At 36.8% G+C, this 22,437-nt stretch overlaps 5 protein-coding genes across 10 annotated transcripts in view; 3 read left to right on the forward strand and 2 right to left on the reverse strand.

Annotated features, from left to right (window-relative positions):
• Nucleotides 1-2,209, forward strand: part of skor2 (SKI family transcriptional corepressor 2) — a 13,469-nt gene extending 11,260 nt beyond the window's left edge. The window contains exon 9 of the mRNA XM_008423858.3: nucleotides 728-2,209. The gene's annotated coding sequence lies outside the window, so the exon portion shown is untranslated. The remainder of the gene's footprint in view (nucleotides 1-727) is intronic.
• On the reverse strand, nucleotides 1,093-16,879 carry katnal2 (katanin p60 subunit A-like 2). Of its 4 annotated transcripts, none has more exons than XM_081613445.1 (16): nucleotides 16,719-16,879; nucleotides 15,839-15,909; nucleotides 15,386-15,549; nucleotides 15,235-15,268; nucleotides 15,062-15,140; nucleotides 14,888-14,980; nucleotides 14,479-14,541; nucleotides 14,253-14,330; nucleotides 13,299-13,397; nucleotides 12,458-12,521; nucleotides 11,806-11,924; nucleotides 11,331-11,422; nucleotides 11,097-11,207; nucleotides 10,706-10,868; nucleotides 10,471-10,573; nucleotides 1,093-1,273 (listed from the first exon to the last, which is right to left on the reverse strand). In XM_081613445.1, the coding sequence occupies exons 1-16, from the start codon at nucleotides 16,854-16,856 to the stop codon at nucleotides 1,122-1,124; spliced, it is 1,623 nt and encodes a 540-aa protein (XP_081469571.1). In that variant the 5' UTR covers nucleotides 16,857-16,879; the 3' UTR covers nucleotides 1,093-1,121. The 4 variants fall into 4 exon arrangements, with proteins under 4 accessions (XP_081469571.1, XP_081469572.1, XP_008422078.1 ...); XM_081613446.1 differs by lacking the exon at nucleotides 1,093-1,273 and adding an exon at nucleotides 10,031-10,367; XM_008423856.2 differs by lacking the exon at nucleotides 1,093-1,273 and adding an exon at nucleotides 10,031-10,342 and having other exon boundaries at nucleotides 16,719-16,878.
• Nucleotides 2,744-4,358, forward strand: ier3ip1 (immediate early response 3 interacting protein 1). Its single transcript, XM_008423853.3, has 3 exons — nucleotides 2,744-2,905; nucleotides 3,198-3,299; nucleotides 3,994-4,358. Exons 1-3 carry the CDS (start codon nucleotides 2,815-2,817, stop codon nucleotides 4,047-4,049), a joined length of 249 nt encoding a protein of 82 aa, XP_008422075.1. The 5' UTR covers nucleotides 2,744-2,814; the 3' UTR covers nucleotides 4,050-4,358.
• On the forward strand, nucleotides 5,731-10,072 carry hdhd2 (haloacid dehalogenase-like hydrolase domain containing 2). Of its 3 annotated transcripts, none has more exons than XM_081613448.1 (9): nucleotides 5,731-5,900; nucleotides 7,625-7,734; nucleotides 7,848-7,950; nucleotides 8,198-8,303; nucleotides 8,431-8,515; nucleotides 8,740-8,905; nucleotides 9,210-9,260; nucleotides 9,498-9,561; nucleotides 9,810-10,072. In XM_081613448.1, exons 2-9 carry the CDS (start codon nucleotides 7,634-7,636, stop codon nucleotides 9,911-9,913), a joined length of 780 nt encoding a protein of 259 aa, XP_081469574.1. In that variant the 5' UTR covers nucleotides 5,731-5,900; nucleotides 7,625-7,633; the 3' UTR covers nucleotides 9,914-10,072. The 3 variants fall into 3 exon arrangements, with proteins under 3 accessions (XP_081469574.1, XP_081469573.1, XP_081469575.1); XM_081613447.1 differs by having other exon boundaries at nucleotides 5,744-5,895; XM_081613449.1 differs by lacking the exon at nucleotides 5,731-5,900 and adding an exon at nucleotides 5,921-6,088.
• Nucleotides 16,880-17,514: 635 nt separating the features above from the next.
• On the reverse strand, nucleotides 17,515-21,878 carry sigmar1 (sigma non-opioid intracellular receptor 1). The gene is made up of 5 exons (XM_008423852.3): nucleotides 21,616-21,878; nucleotides 21,449-21,500; nucleotides 20,172-20,320; nucleotides 19,940-20,032; nucleotides 17,515-19,366 (listed from the first exon to the last, which is right to left on the reverse strand). Exons 1-5 carry the CDS (start codon nucleotides 21,758-21,760, stop codon nucleotides 19,137-19,139), a joined length of 669 nt encoding a protein of 222 aa, XP_008422074.2. The 5' UTR covers nucleotides 21,761-21,878; the 3' UTR covers nucleotides 17,515-19,136.
• Between the last annotated feature and the right edge of the window lie 559 nt (nucleotides 21,879-22,437).

Below are 22,437 nucleotides of genomic sequence, written 5' to 3' on the forward strand. Positions count from 1 at the left end.
ATCCCAGTGTATTTTACTGAAAGTGTTTGTGATGGACAGGCATGGAATATTGCAGAATTGGGAAGTTATAGGAAAATGACAAGTGTTTTTGAAAATGTATTTATAAAATCTTCTGTAAATGTGGCTTCCATTATAGTTCAGCACTTCTGATTCCAATATTTTGTAGCCTTTTGCTGCAGTTATATTTCCTAGTGTTTTGTGTTAATATCCCTACCAAGTTTGCACAACAATACACTAAAATTCTCATATGGCTTTTCTATTTGAATTAGGTTTAAATTCTGACTTGATCATTCTAATTCATAAATGTGATTTATGAATTAAATCACATTTTACATTGTAGCTGACTGTGTGTATGACTTTATAGTATTTTGCAGCAAACTGTTATTTTTTTTCAATCTTGCCCTGTGTTTACCTTCATCCATGTAAGCCATGGAAACATCTCATAAACTATGCACAAGCAACATAATCAAATATTTCTGAAATCTTATGCTTTTTCTTCCACTTCACAATCATCCCAACACATCTAAGTTTGAAAAGTTAAATGGTTATAAATATCAATGCAATATACTATAAAGTTTTACATTTAGCTTCAAAATGCTGATAAACTACTAACACCCAACAAATTAGCCTTTGGTTTTTCCACATCAGCATTTGAAAATATAGAACTAATGTGAAAATCTATATTGAATTTGATAATTAATTAAATTACAAATTGCTTCATTCACAGGGTGAATCATTACGCTCAACAGGACGAAGCTGCTTGGACTTGTGAAAGTCGCATATTTTTTTCATAAAAGACACATACTGTACTGACATAAAAGGAGATATACTGTAAATGAACAAAACACCAACATTAATGAATCCCAATGCAATTATACATATTTACACATTTCTTGGATTTCCAAGGACAGCAACTGTTTGACTCATTCCTTCAATTCTTCTGAACTCATTGGATGACTTCATGCTGCTTTTGTACCAGCATGTTGGTAAAAGTTTACCAACTGTTTCATCTTCTCCTGGTCAACTTTCTCCACTCACACTCCCAAATTAACTGAACTGAAAACATCTGGATCAACGGGATCATTGTTGGCATTTTGCTATTGCAAGATTTCAAGCTTTATTCAACCGGGACCAAAGCAAGCGCCTGGATGAAGGATGTAGAGGTCAACAAGACGGAGAGAAAATGCTGAAAGACAGGGGTCACTTGTGACTCTCACTGCTGTTGGTTGAATGCACTGGACTGCTGTGGCATTGGCATCACCAACCAGAGAGCCTGAAAGAAAAGTTCCCTTTATTAAGTATCAGCATTTGGGCCCAAAGACATTCTTCTTGGCATGTTGATCTAGGACCACTCCTTTTGTACACAGGTCATCATTGTTACCAATTATCAGCAATCACATGTGATACAAGCTCTGACTGATGTCTAAGGAAGATGGAGAACCAACAAAAGAACAAAAGAATTCACATTTTGAATTCACAAAAAAGGGATTACATGCTGAAAATGTACAGTCACCATCATTTCTGTAATGTACGAAAAAAAGAATCACTGCAGATGTAACTCCCGTGTCAATATTCAATGTATCACATCTGTTAGTACATATTTTATTTATACATGCAAAGTTACCCTAAAAAAAGTATTTCATTCACTCTCATATTTATTCTGTACGAGTTTATAGCAGCTGAAAGGCACCAATTCAGATTTTTACCACCGCAAGAACTTTAAGTAAAAGTATTAATCGGCTAATCAGGCTGATCAGGCAATTGTAAGGTGCTCTCCAAGCGCCTGCTTAATGTATGGCCAGCAAGGAGAAGACTGCAGTTCATTCTTATTGTGTATCTATTTGTAAATTACTTCACCTAACTGTATAAATCATCACACATGAGAGTATTGAATCTTACAGTCTTTTTATGTGTTTTATTTATTTATAATTTGAAAATAAAATCCCGAGACCCCTGTTGTGAAAATATTATTATAGATTTTAAAGAAGTTGTAAAAGACTCAGTAACAATGATTATTAAGATGGTGTGTTTAAATGTATGTCAAAAATAAAAGTACAAATGACATCTCCCCCACCTGGTTTATAGAATGAATGGATGAAGTTGTCATCTAATGATATGTTATTATTATAACCTGCTAAAGCAGATGTATTTCAAAATGTTCCTGTAGTTTCTCTACTATGTGTAAATAAAAAATGTCTATAAAAACAGATGAATTGTGAAATTTGCAATTAAAAAAAAAATAAAGTAAAGAACTTATTTTTTGCAATTTATGACATGTAATATCCATGACCAAGAAAAAAACACAATTACAATTAACAGTGTCCATTTTGTTAGGTGAACAGTCTTCTGGAAAGATCCATCAAAACAGAGTTTTGTTGTCATCAACCACCTCATGACATAATTCTTAATCTTACTGGAGAACTTCAATATTATTTATAGCTTTTTAATTTTGTCCATAAATTTTCAATAAGGTTGAGTAATAATTTTAATGTCGGCCTACATTTTATTTCCATAACCAGTGTTTGGGATTCTTTTGTTGGAAAACCCAGTGATGTTAAAGTCTCAACTATCTAAAGGTTTTTGGTTAAATTCAGGCTCAAATCAGTTATGTTTTAGCAGAAAGAAGAAGATAAGCTGATCATTGCTTGAACACAGTCACTTTGTAACGGCATTATAGCGAGGCATTGAACTACAACTATAAACTACAACTCGCGCCGTTTGCACGACGTTCGCTGCTTTTTTACGGCTGTTATTCTTCTGGTTGTGGAGGACGACGACAGCAACGAGGGAGGAGATAAAACATCTTTTGCCAGCATGGCGTTTACGTTGTACACCCTCATCCAGACCGCTATTCTGTGCACCAATGCTATCGCCGTGTTACACGAAGAGAGATTTCTCAGCAAAAGTAAGTAGCTGCTTGTAGTAAAGCGAATACCCTTATTAGTGTATGTTAGCAGTCTGGTGGTCATCATCATCACACAAACTGTAGATAAATTAATGAGCTGGAATTCTAACATTTGGAAACTTGGCTTTATATATTTATTTGCTCAATTCTGTTTCTTGACTTGTACTCTTTCTGCTTTGTGTGTGTGTGTGTGTGTGTGTGTGTGTGTGTGTGTGTGTGTGTGTGTGTGTGTGCGCGTGTGTGTGTGTGTGTGTGTGTGCGCGTGTGTGTGTGTGTGCGCGCGCGCGCGCAGTCGGTTGGGGTGTTGATCAGGGAGTTGGAGGTTTTGGGGATGACCCAGGAGTCAAAGCTCAGATACTGAATCTCATTCGTTCAGTTCGGACCGTCATGAGAGGTGAGACATAAGCAGAGTAAAGCAAACATTTTAATTCAATACAAAATAAGGGCATCTCGGCAATTAGGAAAACTTCGAAAATATGTAATTTATTCAAAAGAAATGTATAACAATACTTTTTATTATCAGTCTTTGGAAGAAAAGTTGATTAATTGCAGTTACCAGCACTTAAACACAAAACAAAAATGTTGTTCTACTTATAAAACTAGTGCAGCAAAAAATATATATTTTATTTTTAAGGAAAAAAGTTAGGACTACTAAAATATCCAGTAACAGCTTTGGTTGAAGTATATGGAGTTCCAGATGTGCCAAAATTATTTTTCTGTTTGCATTCACTATGCATTACATGTCCATTGAACATGTGATTTAGCATTGTGCCTATGTAACTGGCAGCTGTGCTTTTTTGGTTACAAAATGATTTGTAGCTACTACAATGATCATGTAAATGACTAATCTAATCTGAGAAAACAATTAATATTGATAGTTTTATTTAACATAGTATTGGTGAAGTCTTGCTTTGTTGTCCTAATATACACTGATTGAAATGCCTGTGTGTGTGAAATAAAGTGAAATCCCATTCTTTTTTTATGAGCTGAAGTTTGATACTTGGCTTCAATTAAATATTAATAACTAATGACTTGTAGCGATGTAAGATTAATCATTTTCTCCTAACTTTCTTTTTTTCTTTTTACAGTGCCGCTGATAATTGTGAACTCCGCATGCATTGTGCTGTTGTTGCTGTTTGGTTGACAACCGAGCACTGATGTATTAATGTAACAAGTTTGCAACAGGTTACAAGGAACGGCTGCAAAAATGCAACCTCACACACTGAACAATTTGCACATTCTTCAAGGATTTCTGTTGTCTGCCAGCAGCAGAGTGGAAAAACCATGGGCTGCGAAAAATCTCTCCCAGAGAAAAGAGGATTCAAACCATCACCAAGTCAAAAATAATCTGAGAATGCTTCCTCACCTGTTGTATGTTTTGTGAAAACTTTAACTGGTGCTTAAATAACATCCCACAACAAGGGAATAAAAATTACTATTGCTATCTATTGAAGGTAATGTTCTTTATTTTTGATTAACAGTTCAAGTCGTTCATTCAGTTGTTTCACTGTTGTGGTAAATGCCAGTTGTTTTAATCATCTAAGGTTTTTTTGAAACTGAACCAAAACCAATGTGCTGTTTACACATCTTAACAGCAGTTAAGTATTTTGTCAGATTGCAATAGAGAAAACTTTGAAGCAGACTGGTGGCACTAGTTTCGTGTTTGCACTTTCCTCTCCTCAATATCCCCATGTCAACACACTCATAAACTTAGAAATATGAAATGTGAAGATGCTGGTTGGGAGTGATGTTTGTTTCAGCTTGCTCAGTAAGAGGTTCTAATATTTACCTTATCAACTCCAATGATATATTTTACACTATGTTTGTACATCTTCCATAGCCCACTGTCTTATTATCCTGACATGTTATGAAATGTAACTATTTTCATTCTATGTTACAAAAAAATATCTGTTTTTCATGTTAGTTTTGAACCTAAATGTAAAGGATTTATCAGGAGGGGGCCTGCTGGAATTAGAAGCATATGTTTAAGGGGGATTGCTACATTAAAGCCACTTTGATATGTGATTAGTACAGGTTTAGCAGGAGGAAAGCTGTAAGCGATCACAGATCGAGTGGCAGCTTTCAGAGATTTGGATGTTTTTGTTTTGCAATATATATATATATATATATATATATATATATATATATATATATATATATATATATATACATTTTTTTTTATTCATAAAAGGAGACATTGTGAAATTTATCTCCAAACTAAACGCCAGTCTCTGTTCAGTTTAATAAAATAGTTTAAACTTAAAACAAGTGAAAATTTTTGTAAAATAAATTAAAGGGAAACTGAAAAAAAACATTACTAAGTGATAGAAATAATTAATGCAGTGAAAAAAATCAGGTGGGGGTCGGAAACAATAAATCAGAAGCAAAACAGTGCACTAAAATAATAAACATTTCTTTTTGTATATTTTTCCATAACAAATGAATGTTAGATAAGGCTCCTGGCATCCTGTTTACAGAAATTAATATGAAAACAAAAAAACTGTATGAAAAAAGTAAATGTTGAAAACAACTGTGTTATTCACTCTGGATGTAAGATAAAAAGAGGATCAGTAGCGTCTGGCATCATGCAGGGAATATTTTTATCACTCTCATAATACCCCCATCTATGTTAAATCTAAAAGACCTACTAATGCGATACATCTGTTGGTTGTTAGTTTGATGGGGCACATATGTTCTTTATTATTCCTCTGGGTGATTATGTGGTTAAGGCTAACCCTCTTAACTGATTAAAAGCTCTGAATTTGAAGAAAAATAAAAATAATAATACTATATTAAAATTGAAGCAGTTGTAATAAAATGTGCGAGAAGTGCAAAATAGTTTTCAATTTAGCAAGATGCATAATGTGGAAAATGCGAAATAATTCTACCGTAGGAAGCGACCTCTTGGCTGTAGGGGGCAGCAGCGAGCACTAAATAACAAAATAGCCGAAAAAGAAGAGACGTCAACAGGAAGGAGTGGCGCTGCTGCAGTAAGGTTAAAATTGCTTTTTGTGTGCATTTTTGTCATCTAAGGTTATGCTGTCAGTCTTTGGACTTCTTAGCTTATTAAAACGGAAGCATTTTGTGGTTAAACTGATATTATGACAAGGATTTTAGCCACTACCATACAAATCTCCCACAGCTGCAAGTCGATGGTAAACCAGCACCGTGTTTTTCGTGAAGGTAGAAAACACAAACATAGGAGTTGAATACAGAATAAGAGACTCTTTTATTATGAATTTCTTCACATCTTACAGCGAAGATCTGACAAGAGTTAGGTACTTAAGTTCTGCATTCTTCAAGTATGTGTACCATATTATTTCAATAGTTACTGTATGGTGACAAATTTAAACTAAACATGAAACCAGTCATTCTTGAATATTATAGAAACACCGCAGAGACATACATCTCCTGTCTATGCAGTCTTTTTTATTATTTGTTTTAAATACGTCAAGTTTGGGCTTGTTCCTTTTATTAAACTATTTTCAGTAAATTTCCCTCTTGGAAAGAGATTTGAACACATAAAGTCCCATGGCAAAGTATAGATGCCTTTGCAATTTTACCATATATTCAGACTTGTTTCCCCCTCTGGTTGAAAAATAAAACCAGTGTGACCAACTCTCCTCAAAAGTCACTTTATTAAAGTTTACAAATTATGCATTCTGTGATGGACTCAGATTGTTGGATGATATTAGCGAAAGAAAGCATCATAAAAACAAAAGAACACAGCAGACAGGTGTTGAAACCAGAGATACAAGACAATTTTCTTTTTATAGTACATTTCAACTAAAAGGCAGTTCAAAGAAAAATCCTAATAACATTTTAAATTAATAATGTTCCAGTTAGACATCTCTAAACAGATGCCTTTCTATTTGTAATTCAAATTAACTCTGTGCTTCAACGTCTTTACCTGAGCATAAACTTAGTTTAGATTAAAACATTGCTGTGTTTTGCTCTGCTACTTACAATTCCAGGAAAGCACATGGATGTTTGTGGTTGTATAATGAAAACTTTTAAGAAGGTCAGGAAACGCAAATACTTTTACAAATAAACGGTTATAAGATTACCTTTACAACTGTAATTTAGTTTACTATCAAGGTTCTGATTTAATTATCAGCTTGGCATTTCCATGACAGTTGAGTTGATCAGTTGAGATAAATACAGATCTTAGTGGCCGGGCCTTATCAAGCATCTGTGTGCGTGTGGTCTTTGGTTAGGTATTAAGAGCATTAATTGCAGCATCAAACTGATAACTACATGACAGAAATCCAAATATGTCTAAATAATAACGGATCACAGTTTAAATTCAAACACCAAAAAAAACAAAAAAAAACATCTGGAATCCAGGGAGGAGCCTCACACATGAAACGGTTCGGTAATCCTCTCAGTTTGTGCCAATGTGGGTTTTGATCAACTCTATAATCTGATAAATTCTGCCATTACCGATGAGAATTATGATTATGACAAAAAAAAGTAATCTCTGAAATAATGAATTATTACGGAAGAATAAGCCTTTTTAAACAGAGTCCAAGCTGCTCTTATCTGTTATCTAAAATATTCAAAGGTTCTGTTGGTGGCTGTATTACTGTTGTTTTAAAGTCTGATTTCCAAATTCCCTGTACATTTTTTGGACTTGCGCAAAAGAAGACAATATATAACAAAAATGTGTAATTCTTCTGCTGAAGGACTCATCTCAGACATTATATTTTCCCCTTTCAGACCTGCAGCATGGCAGGGCGACGGGCTCTGAAGGCTGTCCTCATAGACCTCAGTGGGACTCTACACGTAGAGGACACTGCAGTGCCCGGGGCGCAGGACGCCCTCAACCGGTAGGAGACACGCCACAAACCAAAAGAAAAGACTCTACTTACACTTTACAAAGGCAGACTTTTAAATGTGCTTTTGATTGTGCCTTTTTTTCCTTGTGTTCTGGGGCTGCCAGGTTGCGGCAGGCACCAGTAGCTGTGAAGTTTGTGACCAACACAACAAAGGAAAGTAAGAGGAACTTACTGGAGCGACTGCAACGACTTAACTTTGACCTCCAGGTGAAAATATCAGAAGTTGTTTGTGGGTAATAGAGTGCAGTTTTAGAAAGTTAAGAAATATCAGTTAATCTCAATAAATCTGAATGTTATTGAAAAGCCTCCTAAAGGTAGTAAATCTATGTAATTAATAAACATCACCTGTTTTATTTAGTAGAATAACTTGTAAAGGTCCAGACTGCTTAGAGACAAGCGTTCAAAATCATCACATAAAGTGAATCTGGAGCACTTTTGTTCTCTGAACCCGCAGGAAAAAGAAATCTTCACGTCTCTGAGTGCTGCAAGGAGCTTGTTGGAACAAAAACGACACAAGCCGCTGCTGCTGGTGGAGGACAGCGCACTGGAAGACTTCACTGGTACCGTAGAAAAAATTCTCTGTTACAAATTCATCTCCACTTTACAAAGTTGTGTTCCTCATCCGTCCATAAGTTTGAACAAATAGATGATAGATTTAACTCCAGACTGTTGTCCTCCCGTCTGCAGGTATTGACACTTCGGAGCCAGACGCTGTCGTCATTGGACTCGCTCCTGACCATTTCAACTACCAAAGTCTCAATAAGGCTTTCAGGTGAGGAAACTATTTGTAGATGTACTTCTTGATAATTTCAAAAACAGATTCTAGCGTACCTCAGTGCAGGTTTTGGTAGTTTTTCTTTCTTTTTTTTGTTTTTGTTTGAAGATATGACATTTTAAAACCCAAGTCAATTAACACTATTGTTGATATGTTGACGCATATTGACTTCTACTTTCAAAACTGTTTTATACATATTTTTCATGTATGTTTCTTTCTAGAATGATTTTGGATGGAGCTCCTCTTATTGCCATTCATAAGGCTCGTTACTACAAACGTAAGGACGGCTTGGCCCTTGGCCCCGGACCCTTTGTGACAGGCTTGGAGTATGCCACAGACTGCAAAGCTACAGTGGTGGGAAAACCCGAAAAGACGTTTTTCACACAGGTAAAGATTCTTTTAAGTACATATAGAGGGTTAGTACAGCTAATAATGTTATATTTTCAGATCTGGTTAATTTTGGAAATTTTCTACATGATGTATGTCTGAAAGAGTATTTGGTAGTCATCTGCCCTTCAATCTTTGCATGCCATTATCCGTCAGCCAATTTAGCTATTGTCCCATGAATCCATCTATCCACAATTCTTAGTGAACTAAGAAATCTGGAATTTTTAAATAAAAGTTCCAGATTTTTACTTTAGAGTTTATTCACCCTTTGAATAAATTCCGCTTATTTTCTTCTCCTAAACAGGCCTTGTCTGATTTAGGATGCAGCCCCAGTGAAGCCGTCATGATAGGAGATGTAAGTATTTCTATCTGCTTTACTGATAATCATCTAAATCGATAAGAAGCTCATTTTAGATGGTCATAAAGCTCTCAATGGAACTCAAATTGAAAAATTTTTCACCTACATTTCTTCAGTAATACCATTCCAAATATTTTAAACATCTAATAAGTTTAGGAAAAATATACATATTTCTATTGGAAGCCACTTACACAACAAAGTTGTAACCCTTATTTTACGCCTTATTTCCTGCAGGATGCCAGAGACGATGTAGGTGGGGCTCAGAATGCAGGAATGCTGGGTATTCTTGTTAAAACAGGTGAGTTCAGTCCTCCTGATTATTCATACTCCTTGGAATGATTATTGTTATAACCACCAACTTTAAATTAACTTTAATATATTTACTCGTATATTCAGTGTTTAAGAGGTGAGCAAGCAACATAAAGTTGAAACAAAACTGAAAGCAGTTTGAAACAAACATGGAAGGATGAGCTCTGGACACAAGAGACAAATTTTTAACTTTTTTTCCCCGTTTTTCTCATAATATTTCATCTTCTCACCCTGCAGGTAAATACAGAGAGGGAGATGAAAGGAAAATTGAGCCACCTCCTTACCTGACATGCAACAGTTTCCCTGATGCTGTCGAACACATCCTGCAGAATCTGCTATGAGCTTCAATCGAGAATGAAACTTTTTGCACTTTCAAGCTGTTTAAACATTGTAAATGTAAGCGTATGCGCTGTGAAAAACATCTTGTGAAACAAAAATGTTGGCTCTGAAAAGCAATATTCAGATGTTTAAGAAGGTTCAAATTTATTTGATTACTGCAATATGCGTCTGCGACCCTCACTATCTGTGCAAAAGCAATTACAGAGTGGTACTAAAAAAAATATCAAATTGATGTAAAAAAAAAAAAAAAGAAAAGAAAAACAATTTGGATTAATATTTTCAGCCTGGACATCAAACTGACTTGTGCTTTTTCTCCCAGATTGTGTATCTGTCCATCAGGTTTTGGGTTGACGGTTTAGTGTACACTAGAACCTCCATGAAATCCTCTGTTGTTACGGTTCCCAGCTCAAAGGCGGGCATGTCCATGTTTGCTGTGAAGGAGAATCACACAAGACCCTGAAGTGTTGTAGGGGCTCTCCAGTTAGGAAGATCCAGTTAGTGTGTCATGGAAGATGAGTAAGTGTGTGTGTGCGTGTGTGTTTTTTATTTTTTTATTTACCATCATGATGCGACTCCAGAGCATCAAAGATCTTGCGAACTGGTCTCATGGCAGCTTCCTTGCATGTTAATCTGATGTCACAGCCAGAGTATCCTTCCATCGCCTGTGTCGGCACACGAGAAAGATTCACTATACAGAAGTAACAGAAATGAATGCAAGAAAAAATATAATTCCAAAAAACTATTTTACAATATGAAAAATCACATTTAATTTGCTGATATTGGCTATGACAAACCTCTGCCAGCATTTTGTAGTGTAAGCTAGTCCGTAGCTTCACCCCACCGTGGAAGCTGAGAGGAGGCAGCCAATGAGTTATCATGGCTTGGCGAGCAGGTGACGAGGGAAGACCTACTAGAATCCTCTTCTCTAACCTCCTCAGCATCCCCTGGTCCAGCTCCCTGAAACAACAGCTGCTTTTATCACAAATGCATAGGAATAAATAAAAAAAAAAAGAAAAACAAGCAGTCACCTTAAATGTTGCAAACGTTCATATTTTATAATGTTACAATCTCAGACTTTATTTTGTAGGGATTTTAAGAAATAGACCAACATAAAACAGTGCAGAATTCACCAAACTTCTCCCCAACTTGATGTCTGAGCTGGCCGAATGTATATTATGGTTTTACCAAGGCAGGTTGGAAGCAGCGAGAACAAAAACGAGGTCTTCTGATGTTGCGAGGCCGTCCATCTGGATCAACAGCTCCGTCTTCATCCGCCGACTCCCCTCATGCTCGTTCCTGGACACAGACATCTGGTTTCCGTTAAACTGATCTCTATTCTCCGCTTTGCTCGCTCAGGGGAGTGTTTTCAGCCCTAGACCAATAGCAGCAGAATTGACGATTTATAGTGGCAAAGCTCACGTTGAACTGGTTCCTCTTTGGCCCATCACTGACTCCAGCTCATCCAGGAAGATGGTGGATGGTGCATGGTACCTCGCCAGCTCAAAAAGAACCTGCAGCACAGAACATGCGTTCTCCCTAGGTGTAAATAATCTGGTTCAGCTTATGCTTGGTGTGTCACGTGCATCTCGATAAGTAAAAAAGTGAATTCATTTGAATAATGTAAAAAGGAGTCATTAAATCCAACTTTTATTTTTTTACTTTTTTTTTTAATCCAGAGAAAACAGTTGACCAGTAAACTCAAGAAAATGAAGAAGGTTAGACCTCAAAAGGCTGTCTGGTAGCAAGGCTTTATCTTAGCATCTTGTTAGAAAGTCGGCATAATGTTTTTTTTTATTACAGACATGAGCATTTCTGTTTAAATAGAGCTACTTCATCAAATAAACGTTTTGATGAAATTCAAATTCATTGAGACGCATGCTCAGTGACAACCTACCCGGACGAGTTTTTCAGAGTCGCCTCTCCATTTGCTGACGATGCTAGAGGCTGAGATGTTGAAGAAGGTTGTCTTGCACTCTGTAGCCACAGCCTTGGCCAGCATAGTTTTACCTGTGCCTTTGTGTACAGGAGACATGGCCATGAGGTTTTCAATCAAGTCCATAATGGTCGATTAAAAAAAATTATTAAATAAGGTTTCTAAAGGGTCTGGAATGGTATGGAAGATGAGTAAGGTATTTTCCAGGTTTGATTAGGTAAGGACATTAAAAAATAAAAGTATGGAGGAAGATTTGCACTTCCATATTTTAGTCCATCAACACATCGGTCTCTCCCAACAATTCATCCATCTATTCTCTAATCTTTTTGTCCATCTTTTGACCTATTGACCAAACCATCCATCTGTCCGTCCATCCATCATCTAGAAGTCTGTCCATGTGTCCTTTTCTTTACAGACTGGTCTTTGCAACCTAGAGCTAGGCTTGACACTTAAAAAATGTTGCATCTACCTTGCATTAATAGTCAAATTTTGTATAAATACTTTAATATTAACTAACAAGACATTGAGCCCTTTGGAAAAGTACGTTTGGAACAGAGTGGGATTTGGACATAAAAACTGTGTGGGAGCCGTGTGAATGTGAGCAGTGCGTTACCTGGGGGACCATAAAGGAGTAAGCCCTTCCACGGAGATAAGATGCCGGTAAACAGCTGAGGGTACTGTGAAGAGGAGGAATTAAAGACGGCAAGAATCAAAAGAGGGTAAGGTGATTAATCCAAGTGTGAGCAAGCTATGAATAATACTGCACAAGTCTTCTATAAATCAGTCTATTGTTCGATATCTATATCTATGTCTGTCTACACCGTTTTGGCAGACCCATTAAAAGCTGAGCTATGCGCGAGTGAAGCTGTTGAGCCAGATGAAAAGCTGAGTCAGGGCTCCAAATGCCACGGGGCGCAAATTGTTCTGAATTTTAGGTGGTGAAGAGACTCAAATCAAATCCGCCTGACCTTATAAGACTGAGAATGAATAATAATGGAGACAGAAGTTAGGGGCAACAGAGAGGTGGTTTTATTCAATAAAAGAGACCAGCACTGTATACATAAGAAGATGGACACATCAGTCCTCATCTTCATCTGGAAATGTCAAGAGGATGCAGACAGCCTGATTCATTGTCACGAGAAAGGTCTATGTGATGATGATAAAAATGTGTGTGTGTGTGTGTGCGTGTGTGTGGCGGTTATCTATACGCAGCGGTGAAATTGTGTGAACGTGCATGGCTATGGCAAATTTTTACATGACCTTCGGTGTTTGTGCATTCCCGCCTCCCTCTCCGTCAATCCATCTGTGTATTACGTGTTGCCATAAGATCCCAGATATAGATTTAATGTCAGTCTAATAGAGTGACCTGACCCCAATGGCCTCCTTCTCTTTAAGCCCCTAAAGGAGATGTATTCAGAATCGAAATACCAGGCGCGGGTGTGTGCCGGTCTCACCTTAATGGGATAAACGACGGCCTCTTTGACTAATCGCTTGGCATCCTCCAGACCAATGATGTCCTTCCACCTCACATTTGGGCTGTGCAAATAGATGTCCTTTAGGGGTGAACACACATACACACACACACAAAGAGAGAGAGAGAGAGGGCTGCATTAGGAAGAAGACGCCGAGGGTCAATTAGGTTTGGGTAAGTAGGTGTCCTTTAGGATGAAGCATCACTTAAGTAATATAGATGGAACAGTAGGCCTTCATTAATACAGCAGATCAGTCAATTTACAGCAAAGCTCTTTACTGCTCTCTGGTGGACAGAATCAAAACCCTTCATTTATATAAGCTACTGCATTTACAGGTGCATGAAATATATGGGTTATTTAAATGAATGACAAAAAATATTTAACTTTTTCACAGTATTCAAATTTTTTAAGACATACTTTTATATGTCATTGCACAATTTACTACTTCAGTGATTATTAAGACGAATAATTAGGTACAGAAGCTTGACTTTATTTTATATTTTGCTAATCCACTCGGTGAAAATACATGCTCAAATATTTACATATATACTCCCACTAATATTTTGATAAATATTCACTAGCAAGTTGAAGAGAAACCACAAACTTTTCACTTCTATGGACACGGTTCTGGGATAATACCGTCTGGGTATTTGACCACTTACAGGTGAAATGGTAGAGCTTGTTGATATTCATTGGATTTTTGGCATGTGTTTATATTTAAAATATATGAATATTCAGAGTGAAGTGGAGCCAAAGTCAAACGCATTGTTTGTTTGCACAAACTTGGCCAGTGATAAAAATGTGATGGCAGCTTAATGGCTACAGAATGTGTGTAAACCAGATGGAAAGAGGAGCATTTCCGTAAATATTAGTAGAATATGTGTATACATCTGAGACTGTATGTATAATTTTGACCCTGTGTCTGTGTGTTTGTACCTCACTGATGATTACAGCAAGTTCCCTCATCTCACCACTAATCCCAGAAAAGCCACTGAGGGGCTTCAGCAACCGCTCCTGCAACATAAAAAAACCCAAAAAACAAAAAAAGCATACAGCTGCATTTCCTTATAAAAACATTATATAGCATCTAACCAAAATTAAACTGCAGCTTTATGGTGATGTGACTGACTCTTCCTTTGGTTTTTATGTGGTGTGTAATTACCATGTGGTCTGAGTGGATAACTGATCCGCTGAAGACATCGTGGATTGTTGCTTTCCCATCAGCCTGATGACAAAGGCAGTATTAATGAAAACGGATGCTTGTAGAACACATTTATGAATTATTTCATTAAAATCCTATGTAAAATAACATTTTATTGACAGAATTTCACCTGGGAATTTTCAAACATTTATCAGAAATGCTGAATGTATTGTTAAAGTTGATTGGCCTCAAAACTAGTTCTCTTGATGCAGACATCAGATATTTCTTACTTCATGTTTACTATGACATAACCAATGCTGCCTGAATCAACCCTGTTAAATATGAAAATCGGTTGGGAAAGTGTATTAACAACAGAGCTGATGTAATGTCTATCCCTGAAAAATCTTTTGAGTTATGACTTCCTCCCTACCTTTTTGCTTGAAGCAGCTTCGCCGGCAGTTTTGATGGAGAACGTGTTCAACCCCAAATCCAATGACTCTGGTGTTACAGTGGTGCCATTTTCCTACAAAAGATTTTACATAAGTTATTTTTTTTAATGTATTCATTCAATTAGCTGAGTTGTTTGAATAAAGTATGCTATTACATTAGCAGCTGTTTTCTTGACTGGATTTCCAGTTCGGGGGGAGCAGAGTGGGGTGATTTTGTGAAGAGGTTTCTGTTTCCTGTGACCAAAACAGACATTTTAACTTGAAGACAATTTAAACATCTATGTCACGAATTCATAAGGATGAGTTTTCAAGAGATGTGGTGACTCACTTCTTAACATCGCTTTTTGTCTGCTTGTTTTCACCTTGACACAAAAAGAAACACTTTAGGGAAAAAAAGCATTAATGCTGAAGCAGTCTAACATTTTACTAATCTCAATGCGCGTCAACGATAACTTCAGCGCACAGAGGCCTTCTGTCACCTGGTTCTGTTTTCCTGATGAGTTTGGGATACTTCTGGAATTTGACGTAGTGATAATTCTCGTACTCCATGAGCACTATCTCCAGATCGACGTTGTCACAAACCTCAAATTTTTTCACACCTCCATTTGTCTCCTGATCCAAAGCTGTCGCTGCGGATGCATACCTGGTGGGCAAATACCAATGCGCGCGTTAGATTTCAAATTGACAGACAACATCAACCGTCCCTGTCTTGTAGCATTCACAGATGCAGGCAAATTAGTTTGGGAAGCATAGTAAAGGATTTGTAAAGCTAACTCAGATAATGTATATACATTAATTCAGTGGGGGCTTGGGAGGGTTGCCTGTTAAGAAGCAGTAATTTTAAAAGAAATTCATTACAAAATGGTTTAACTTCATCAGAGTTTCTGTAAACTTCTAATTTGTAATTATGAGGGAAAAAAAATCATACCGACCCTTGCCCAAGTAAATGTTGATAAATGAGAACAAGAATGCTCTTCTTCCTCATCTCGGTCCTCAGCTTATCCTTCAGAAGAGCAACAATGAACAGGATCAGGAATACAAGACTTCATAATTTCCAATTATACAAGCAAAAACGGGAAATTATTTGATTATTTAAAATCAAATACTTTTAATTTGATTTAAATACATATTTCTACTATTTATTTAGGAATAATGTATGTACCTGCATACATTTTTATTATACATTGTTTGTGAACATGTTAAAATTATGTGTGATATTTTATGAATGTATTTTATTTGATTTATTTTATTGTCAGCCTACCTCATATAGCATGATTATAATTTTATTTAAATTCACACCGGGACAAAGGTCATTTATTTTGTTTAGATTACGACATTTCCAGCCTTCTACACACTAAGTTGACCTAACAGATATTTCAATATATAACATAATCAAAATAAATTCACCCCAAGACAGCTAAACTATTGATTTCATTTAAATTAGAAAAAAAAAAAGGTAGCGCTACATTGCCAGCAGGGGGAGACAAATAATCAAAACAATCCTTCACGGTATCTAGGCAACCAGACAACGCCGATTCATGTGGCTTCTATAATTAGCCTAACGGCTACCTGCTAAACTTTAAATGAAATGTTTAGTTTTTTATGCATCTGTAAAGTATACCTATATTCAAATATTTAGCTAACTGTAATTTCATACTTTTATGCGTCTTAAGTTTATAAGTATATAAACTTAAGCTAGCTAAAAGATGTTTTAGCTAAAAGATGTTTTAGCTAAAAGATGCTTTAGCTAAAGGATGTTCTCCGTGTTGTCTTCCTGAAGCTACAACAAACAAGAACAGAATATCAACTCACAGCTTCCCGAGCTTCATGGGCAATTTTCATGGACTGATACGAAAGCTCCATCATATTTCTGAAATTTGAAAGCTGCCACGCAAAACAGTGCTGCTGGTTATCAGATGCTGTAGCGGACACACGCTGTGTCGACGTCATAGCAACCAAATCTATTATTATGCAACATGCGACGTCATCTGTCGTCGCCAAAGTCCGCATACGTTTCCAAAAAAAGACGCAGGGAAATAATTTGTAAATTAGTTTACATTTGTAAAGTATGTAAAATTGTTTGCCATGCATATTGTTTTTTAAAATTAAAAAATAAGGATTTAGCAGATGGGTGATTTGGAATGAGGTGCTTTTATACATTAGCCGGGACTCTTAACTACATAAGGCCAGATAGGACCTTTCTTACTGTATGTAATTATTTTATAATTTCAAAAAAATTCTTCAAACCAATGAGAGGTCTAAGTTGAACTCAGTTTGCTAAACTGGAAATCAAAGATGTATGCAACATTAATACACTATGTGCTGTTGCTATGACTAGATTTCATACAAAGTTGAGCTCTTTAATTAAATTCTTACATAAGTGCATAAAAACAGCACTGATTTTGCTCAGAAATAATGCATTTATTCCTCAACCATGAGAGTTAATCTTTAACCAGTAAACTGCACACCTGGTACAGCAATATAATAATATAAATTGTTTCAGCACAGTAGTTGTCAATGGTTCTTGTCATGGTTCTAAGTGTTTGGATGGGTTATAAATCCAGGCTGGTTTCTCAGATGACAAATCCAGCTGCAGATACAGTCGCAGTTCAACATTAAGACAACGCAAGTTTATTTTTTTTAAAGACGTGATGCAAAATAACACTTGAGCCTTGTCATTTTATATTATTGTCTTCAGTAGGTTACACTTCTAAAAGTTTTACACATTTTTTGAAAACATTCAGTAGAAAAATTAAACAGTAATAGCACAGGATTACAGTGCAAAGTTTGCTGGGACAGATATGACCTGCACATATTTCAAAAGAGTTTCTAGAACTAAAAATTGTCAGATTAACTATTTGACAGACTTCAAGAGCATGAGGGAAATAGAAAACTGAACTTTTCTGTTGAAGACAAAAATAAAAATTTTAATCATTGTAAATAAAGAAATGTAGTGTGAAAGGAAATTGCATTATTTTGCAAGAAGTCTGAACAAAAATAGTTGCAATAAAGCTGTTCTCATGGCTGGCAAACACCAACGCACAGATTTCATCAGCGTATCCTGCCAGCTTTTAAATATTTTCAAGAAGGCCGGATACAAATGAAAGAATCAAGTCTGATAAAAAATGCTTGCAGTAAGAGAAAACATCACTTTTCCATCCCTGGTGCTGGTTTCTGTGGGTGATTGTTGCTATGATCCTCCTTACAGAGCATCAATGTGCATAGAAACAAGAAATGTATACGTTTATGTGGGCTGGTCACTGGTATCACAGTACATTAAAGCTTCTGAAGATAGATGATTTAAAATCAGCTAAAATTGATATGTTACCATTCCTGCAGTTTAATGGTCCTTTAACTTAAAACTTCCAGAGTGATCAGGACCCCCCTCCCCCCCTCATCTTTTGGCACATGGGATAAAGCAATCCTCCACATCTCCCACTTGTTACTGCACACAGATGATCAGATGGCTTTTCCCTGCACTTTCAAAAAAAGACAAGTTGAAAAATTTGGAAATATAATGTAGAAACTAAAGCTGGATACTCTAGCAAATATCAGCTGGACAATTCCAGGAAGATCAGCATGACAACATTTTGATCAACTGGTTCTTGAATTACAAAAGTATTCTGTGCTCAAGTTTGTGTGAGAAAATGTTGTACTGTAGATTACAAGATTCCTACTGGTATCTCAGCAGCAATATGATTATTTGTTGCTTTTCTGTTCTATTGTGTCAATCCTGTTATAAACTTTGTTTCTGTGAAAACAATCACAATACTGTTTCTCAAGGTTATCATACCACATCTAAATATTAGTATACTTTGTATTTGTGAATTTCGAGATGTTTTTGGACACCAAATGATACATAATCTAAAATTTGGCATAAGAAACTGTAAGGCCTCAAAATCAATAAACCAGACATTCAGATAACTGCTACACTTGAGCAGTCTGACCTGTCGCCGGGAATTATTTAACAGCGTGGGGTGTTAACCGTTTTGCAGATTTCCGAGATCTGATGTAGTGTAACTGTGTTTGTGAAATTCATTCATATATTCAACAGGGATTTTAAAGAGAATATCTATGAACTGGATTGTCATAAATTACATGTTACAGTTTTGCTCCCGAGAACTTTCTGCATAAAACAAAAAAACTCCCGCTCCCCATCCCAGATTTAAACTGCGGACAGCGTTTTGATGTCCCAAGTCAATCTGGAAGTGTGCGATCATCTTCCGTTGCTTAGAAGATCCAGGCCTCTGTGAGTAGCGTGCCGGCCTCCAGCATCAGAGCCTTTAGGTAGACGCGGACGGTGTAGTACATGGTGACAAAGTCCTGGGTGCTGAACAGGGTGTCGGACAGGGCAAAGCCAAGCGTGGAGGGGATGAAGCCTCGGCCGTACTCCACCATCCACGTCCCAGCGCTCCACTGGACCGACGTGGCTTCGCCCACTTCATGAACAATAGTGTCACCTGAGGGGATACAGCATGGATGTAGAAAAAGATTCAATAACTGATATTTAGGCACATAAAGTGGGAATCAGAAGAGCGTGTACCAACAAAAAAAAAAAAAGAAAAGTTTTTGAATTAGCTGAAGAATACAGTTGCTCAGTCAGTAGAGAGACGGTCTCTCCACTGTTTTGGATTCCTTGTACTTGGTATAAAACTTCTGCCATCTGCATGTTGATACTGCCAACTTTGACTCCACACAGAACCCAAACTTAAAAGTTTTAATTGGACCTGTTCATGAGTTTTTGACTGTCATTTCATGTAGATGGTATAAAATAAACCTGACAGTGATTTCCACCAAACAGTGTTTGGCAACAACCCCAACACCACCACAATATTCTGACCCAAAGCTTAAGCATTTGCTTTGCCAGTCCATTACACACTTCTACACCGATTTTTAAAAATCTATTTAAAATTTCAATAGATATGCGAGTCATTGCAGTTGGAAAAAGCTTTAAAACCATTTATAATGTGTTCATTTTATTAGATTGCAAAATCCATTACAGATTTGAGGATTTAAATCTCCCACTTCTTTACCTGGATAATACACTTCACTCTTGGTGGTCCCCTCCTTCCACTGCCTGAAAGTACCTGAGATGATGGTGTCGGAGATCTCCGCCCAGTATCGACCTGACCCAAACGGGAAACGTCAAAAAAACAAAGATGCAACGTTTGAAAACTAGCAGAGTCTCAACAATTCAGAAAAAAAAAATAAATAAATAAAATAAAATAAAAATGGGGAGATTAATGTAACCTCATGGTTTCTTACCCGAGTGTCCTCCAGTGTCCACTGCAGTACCAAACAGCAGCAAGTACTCTGTTAAGGAGGCATGGAGGAGACACATGGAGCCCATCCAGCCTCCAGCATTCACAAACACCCACTGCAAGTCCTCATCTGGTAGGATGTGACCCGGATACCTGGTTTAGACACACGTCCCCGTTACAAAAACGCTACGGTAAAATAAAACTACAGGATTTCACAAAACTATTCATGTCCCTTGATTTTTTTCAGATCTGGTTTAACAAATGTAAGTGAGGTGTGTATATTTGTTTCCCCTCCAGATGTGGCAAAAAACAACGCATTCACCTCAACTCCCAATCTTAACAATGAACTATGCAGGTAGCATGATCCACATGTTATGTGGATGGAGAAATGTATCAATTGTATTATAAATGTATTTTTCTCAAGTGTTTACATCCCTGCTGTTATTTGGACAGCATCCGTTCTCTGTAAATAGTCTACCGTTGTTCTTATATGCACAAATATACATGCAAATTATATTACTTAGTTGCACAACTCTTTAAATATGATTATGGTATTACTAACACTGTATTTTCTCTTACTGTGCAGTCCCCAATTCTTACTTTTTGGTCTTTTTAGTTCTGTCAATTATTTTCTATTGATTTTAGTTAGTCCTCAGCTTGGAGCCTGCAGCATTAAACTCTGTTTGCATGCTCGGGTTTTGAAAGCAATCAACAAGTCAAATATTTTCCTGTTCTTCATAGTTCAATACGCATTTCTTGACTCCTTCCTCTCACAGAGTAAAAGCTTTTTTAGACTTTAAGATTTCACAATGTAACCCATTTGCGCAACCTCAAAATATAGAGATAGGATGGTGATCACCCTACTGAAAACAGCTGCAACAGGGAAATAATGTTAAGCTCCTGGAATCAAGAATAGAATGTGCACAATTTGTGATTTATTTTATGGTATGTTGGAAAAATAAATAGCTGATAAGAAGAGTGCCTTTTCTAAAAACTCTTTTTGGTTTCAAATAGACAATAAAAAAAAACATGCTTAACGTTTACAGTACAAATAAATGTCTCATCTGCACACTCTAATTTGTAGAGGAAAACTGATACACATTGGTTTCTATTAAGGATTTGGAAAACTTATTTAGTGCAATCTGAAAACATAATTTGCCTAATATTAGACTTAAAGTGGAGGGATATTTGAAGGCAAACGTCCCAATTTAACAATCTCTATTCACTCTGACATAACACTACTATGTGGTCTGGAAGTATTCTGAAACACTGCATTGTTACCTCTTTCTGAGTTCCACCACCACTTTGGAGAAAGCTTGCTCATGGTCCTGCCCTGAAGAGTCCCATCAAAAATAGATGCAATTTAGACCCTTTGGACGTCAAGTTCTACTCACCGAAATAAAACGCAACAGAACTCAACTTTCATTTACACTTAAAACGTAACTTACCTGCATACTGCTTGGCCAACATAGCTACCTCTTCGTTACTAAAAACGTACTTCTTTGAGGCCATCCAGTACCGCAGTAGCAACACAACCACGACAATGCCTGCACAGAACGCTAACAGTTTAGAAAATCTTCTAGCAAAAGACATGGTCACAAACAAAACTGACAGGCTAAAAGAATGCAGCAGGTTAGACTACATGCGTGCAGACAGGTTGCTAACTGGTTGCTTCTTCCTTATCACATGAGCGCGAGAGATTGAGACTCGGCCAATCACAAATCTTATAATGTCGCATGCGCAATGTCGTGGGACTTCTTCTTGTTCTCGAGGATTCGGTTCATCTGGCTGAGATCTTTCAATTCTGATCAGCTCCTTGCTTGTTTTGAGAAACGTTATCCATAAGAGTATATAAAGGGCTCTCACAAGTTTGTTTTAATTTTTTTAACTAGTCATGCTGAGCTATATCTATAAAATGTTAGACCATTGTTCCAATACATCTGGACTTTCCACTGTCTTTTATTGTGATCATAGGGATCTTTTTTTTTATTTTTATTTTTTTGTATTATTTTATAATATAACAAGACACGATCTAAAGGCAATTTAGAACAGTGCCAGGTAGGAGTTAGGAACTGAATGAGTTAGAAATTGGCTTGCACTTGCATCCTGTTGAAATATCCAGACCATACTTCACTAAAATAGGTTTAATCCCTGCATTTCATCTAACCTCATGCTTACTAGAATGTCCTCCAGATCACCCATTGAAGAAGACGCACCTTGGTTTTTGCTGTAATTTACAAGGTTTTAAAAGTTATACCAGTCTGTGTCTT

Source organism: Poecilia reticulata, chromosome 12, assembly GCF_904066995.2.
Source record: "Poecilia reticulata chromosome 12, P_reticulata-male-v2, whole genome shotgun sequence".
Lineage (NCBI taxonomy): Eukaryota > Metazoa > Chordata > Actinopteri > Cyprinodontiformes > Poeciliidae > Poecilia > Poecilia reticulata.